At 37.7% G+C, this 4,934-nt stretch overlaps 2 protein-coding genes across 2 annotated transcripts in view; one reads left to right on the forward strand and one right to left on the reverse strand.

Annotated features, from left to right (window-relative positions):
• On the reverse strand, window positions 2,779-4,200 carry LOC109129539 (pentatricopeptide repeat-containing protein At5g65560-like). The gene is made up of 2 exons (XM_019237820.1): window positions 3,563-4,200; window positions 2,779-3,493 (listed from the first exon to the last, which is right to left on the reverse strand). The coding sequence occupies exons 1-2, from the start codon at window positions 4,198-4,200 to the stop codon at window positions 2,779-2,781; spliced, it is 1,353 nt and encodes a 450-aa protein (XP_019093365.1).
• LOC104751630 (keratinocyte-associated protein 2-like) overlaps window positions 4,536-4,934 on the forward strand; it is a 4,079-nt gene continuing 3,680 nt past the window's right edge. The window contains exons 1-2 of the mRNA XM_010473625.2: window positions 4,536-4,650; window positions 4,769-4,928. Coding sequence (XP_010471927.1) covers window positions 4,773-4,928 — 156 coding nt within the window. The 5' untranslated portion in view covers window positions 4,536-4,650; window positions 4,769-4,772. The remainder of the gene's footprint in view (window positions 4,651-4,768; window positions 4,929-4,934) is intronic.

Here is a 4,934-nt window from a genome sequence, read left to right on the forward strand (position 1 = left end):
TAGTAATACGCAATTTGAGATTCATTCCAATCTAACCGCAGTTAGTTCTATCAGTTTGTAAAATGACTGTTTTTGACTTGAATTCTATATCTTTTTGAAGGAATTATTTGTACAAATACAATGATAGAAGGTTATACATTGTCTAATTACATCTATATTTTTTTATTAGTGCATACGCATGGGCACAGAATCAATGTACATAGAACCATATAACACGTCATGGTCTACGATTCTTGGCTTTCCATGGACGCGGAGGACCCAACTTCAAATGCAATTTATTGCAAAATTAATTTAACTGCATAATCAGATTAAAAGTCAAACTATCTTTTAAATAATTTCTTTCACCCATCTTCACGTTAGTCATAATTATCTACATATATATATGTACTTATAAATAATACTCTTTCCGTTTCATAATATATGATATTTTAGAGGTTTTTCTTTGTTTCATAATATAAGATGTTTTCAACTTTTTAAGTAACTTTAAGATTACTTTTCTATTTTTTTATTATTTATTTTATGCAGTCTTGTTTATGATTGGTTGAACTTTTTTAAAGTGATGATTTCTTAATTTGCGTGCTTTCACTCAAAACATCTTATATTTTGAAACGGAAGAAATATTAAAGTGTGTAATAATAACATTTTTTTTTTGGGTGTGAAAACACAGGAGGAATGGGTGATTTGTAGAGTGTTCAACAAATCAGGATCGTAGCTAAAGGGTAGACGCAAGTGATTGGGAAGGATGATAAAGAGACCTTCGCTAGTAGGGAGGCCAGCAATCGATAAGATATTAAAAAAAAGTTCTTATTTTCATATAATGTATAGTGAACTTGTTAAATTAGGATTTGATATGGGCTTCCAACTCAAAACCAATAACCGCCCACCATTTCACACGTTTTGGGCCCGACTAAAAGGTCGGCCATTCGAGCGTTCATGCCTCGAAACAGACCTTTCACACCGCCACTCGCGCGTCTCTCTGCTTTTTAAGTTTTTTTAACTTTGAGTATTTAAAGAAAGGGCTTATATTAATTAATGGGAATACCAAGTTGACTGAACCTCAAAGGATTATATAAGATATTACATCACGTCCCCAATTTAGAATCTATAACCAATCAAAGTGACCAGAGTAATTTAATAACATATACAAATCAAGTCTTTCCCTTTAAGCCCTTCTATAAGCATTGATATTGTCTGATAGCTAAATTTGCAGCTGATACATAGAGTTTTAAACCCTATTTTCCTACTGCAAGTGCACAGCAAAGAAATAGTACTTAGGGGTCGAATCCCACGAAGACCAAGTTTTACTCTATGGTTCTATTGGTTCAATTTCAAGCTAAGACAATTCAAAGTTGGGTTTGTTTGGTAACAGTAACGCGATTAAAACGGTATAAAAAGGCAATAAGCAAAACACTAGATCAGGGGTAATTCTCGGGAATTTCAGAGACAGCAACTAAACAACTATTCAGGGCATAGATTAAGTACCAGTCTAGAACTCAAACATAAATATAAACTGATCCACTGTCGTGGTATCAATAACTCTATCTGATCGATTCTGTGCGGAAACGCGGAGCACGTGCTCAGACATCCGGAGCACATGCTCGGCGGTCCATAAACCCTAAACTGTCGTTTGAGCCCAGAATCGCAGACAAGCATTAAAGAACAGGAATGATAAGTTCACAAATCACCTACACATCAACTTTCGCAGGTCTAGGATAATTTGCCCACTAATGTCTTTTCTAGCAACCTATTACACTTTTGATGAATAGATAAACCTAGAATCATAGATTGGGTGATCAAATCAACCTAAGCATTAAGTCTAACAATAGTGAAGACAATCGATTATATAAAGCCCTATTTGTGTTATGTTGCTAACCCATGAAACCCCTTTTGAAACCCCTAATCTAGCAAAGAAAACTACTCAGACATAGAGAAATGAATCATAGCAAAAGATGAGAAATTCAATGACATAAAAATAAAAAGGGTTCAGAGAATGCTTCACAAGGTAGCCGCTCTTCTTCCTCTCACAAAAACGTCGCTCAAAAACCCAAAGAAAAAGGTATATCCTCTCCCCTAAAAACCCTAAGTTAAATAGCATACAAGTAGAGAAAAATAAGGAAAGATTCCAAATTCAAATCTCCCTATTAAAAAGCGATCTCAGCCCTCTTTCTCTCACAAAGGATCGCCTAAAATAAGGGGAATTAGGCAGGGAATCGGCGCCTAGATGCTTGCCACGTGTCGTCATGAAACCGTAGAGTTGGGAGCATGTGCTCGGAAATCGGGAGCATGTGCTCCTGGGTCTAAAATCAGCTTTTCTGCTCCAATTCAACTCCTTTCTGCTCCGATTGCTCCTGCTGTTCCAATCCTTGCTTTTAGTTTCCTAGCCTCTTATTATAACCTGAAAAGGACTCAAACAACTACAAAACTATCAAATAAACGGGGTCAAAGTGAGTCAAAACCGTAACATATCAGCAGCCACTTTTTTCCATTACTTGAAACAGTTCACGAAACCCCTCTCCAAAGCCTTGTCTAAGCATACCGTCGATGAGGATTTTCCAAGCGATTTCATCATCACAATATAATCCACATCGAATCAGTTTTTTGAAAACCGATTTGCCTCTCTCTTTTTGATCTCCTTCTTCATACAGCTTGCAAATCAACATTTTTCAAAACTCTAGTTGTGGTGAGTGACCATTGCATATGATATCTTCTACAACCTTTGCAGCTTCCTCATACTTTTGCAGCTTGTAGTAACATCTAAGAAGACCATCGCAAATTTTCTCACTTGGAGATATTCCTAATTCTTTCCATCCGATTTAACAATCTTTTTGCTATCTCTAAATTTCCAACTTCACATATCCCTAATAAAAGCTTCTCATAGCATTTGGCATCAGGGTTACACCCATGCTCTACCATTTTCTCAAAAAGTTCGACAATGCTATCAAACTCCATCATCTCCCACATAATATCCGTGGACTCCAAGTAACTTCCTGTTCCACCACACTTCTCTGTTATGCGTTTCTTCTTGAACAAGTGTTTGATCAGAGACATATATGTACGGTGAGAAGGTTCACAGCCAGTATCCAACATGCGCTTCAGGACATCAAATGCAGAATAAGTTAGCCCTAGAGATCCATAAGCATTAACCATTGAGGTATAAGTGAACTCATCCGGAGTAACACCCTCTCCCCTTATTTTCACCATCATCTCTTCAGCTTCTTGCAATCTCCCAGCACTACAATACGCCGAGATAAATGATCCATAACTCTGAGCATCATGCTTTTGTCCCGAAGACAACATAACATTAAAACATTTATCAGCTTCAGAAAAGTCCCCTGCTTTAAGCATTCTTGCAATAAACGTCGTGTATGTACTTTGTGTAGGTTGTAGCCTTAACTTCTCCATCTTTACCTTCAGTAACAAGGCTTCTTTTAATTTCCCATTACCACATAACCCGTGTATCAAGGCATTATATGTATACAAATCTGGCACGCAACTATCAAACAACATTTTAGCATCATCTAGTTTCCCAGCCTTGCAATACCCATTGATCAAAGCAGTTTACATGACGACGTCTGCGTCTATGCCTTTACGAGTGAGGGAATCAAACAGGCCACGCGCTTCTTCCATCCACTCATTTTTACATAGATAATCTATAAAACTACTGTATGTATGGTGGTTTGGAACCAATCCTTTTTCTTGCATCGAACTAAGCAATCTATATGCACTGTCTAAATTACCAGAGCTACACTGTCCAGCAATCAATGTATTATAAGTAATCAGGTCTTGCACCAAATTTTGCTCTTGCATCTTACTAAGAAGTCCCATTGCTATGTGCACATTCTTCTTACAAAACCCTTTAATCAATGCATTGTATGTAATAACATTTGGCGTCAACCCAAATTCCAGCATATGATCTAGTAACCCACTTGCTTCATCGAGCTTATCTCCACTACAAAAGCTCTGAATTAGCACAGTATACATACACACATCAGGCTTAATGCAACTTTCTGACATTTGCTTAAACAAACTCAACGCTTCTGATTTACGCCATGTTCCACACAAAGCATTTATAAGCACATTGTATGTACGAACAATAGGACAACAATTGTCATCTTTCATTTTCACCAACAAGCTCAAAGCTTCATCGATCCTCTTTGCTTCACAAAGACCATATATCAGTTGAGTGTAGGAAAACCTCATTTCTAAGGCAACTCTTCTGAGACATCTCCTTGAAGACCTGAAAAGCCGTCTATGTAGTCGATGCGGGGAATTTATCCGGGGAATGAAAAGCCGCATCGACTACATATCCGGAGAATTTATGAGAATCAAAATCTCAAACCCGCGGTACATACAATGCTCTGTTCTGGTTTGCGAAGACGAGTTATTAAACCGGGGAATTTACCAAATTCATAGTGTTACGTAACATACTACGTCGTTTGGTTTCGAAGAAACGACGGCGTTTGGTACGGCAAGGGTATATATGTAATATTGATTATAGACATGTATTTTTTGGTCAATGCGAGTCCCAATTTACCAATTCTTGTATCTCTTCTCGATCTCCTTCCTTTGGTAAGCTAATTTGCCGATCTTCGAAGTGGAACTGTGGCAGTGTCGAGCGAGAAGAGAAGATCTATTTAGGGTTTTTTCAAGGTAACACATCACATTCTTCGAATGAAGCTTTAATTTGTCTTGATTTGCGATCAAGAGCATTAGTAGTGTGTGTCTGTTGTGACGGTCTTAATTTTGATTGTTTGGTTGGGGGATTTAGAACCATGGCAGGAGCTGGATCATCGATGCTTGGGTCTGTTCTTGTGTTTACAGTGATCCTATCGCTTCAAGAAATTTACAGAGGGAAGTTAGCTTCTTCAGAGCTGTTCACGATCCTTGGTGGATTCACAAGCTCTCTCCTTTTTTTGTTTTCTCTCACTGTAAGC

The sequence above is a fragment of the Camelina sativa genome, chromosome 16 (genome assembly GCF_000633955.1).
Source record: "Camelina sativa cultivar DH55 chromosome 16, Cs, whole genome shotgun sequence".
In the NCBI taxonomy this organism is placed as follows: Eukaryota; Viridiplantae; Streptophyta; class Magnoliopsida; order Brassicales; family Brassicaceae; genus Camelina; species Camelina sativa.

Coding starts and splice junctions, on each gene's coding strand:
- LOC109129539 (XM_019237820.1), bottom strand. CDS start 4,200: ATGAGGTTTTCCTACACTCAACTGATATATGGTCTTTGTGAAGCAAAG. Junction 3,494..3,562: donor ATAGACGCAGACGTCGTCAT/GTAAACTGCTTT, acceptor GTTGTTTGATAG/TTGCGTGCCAGATTTGTATA.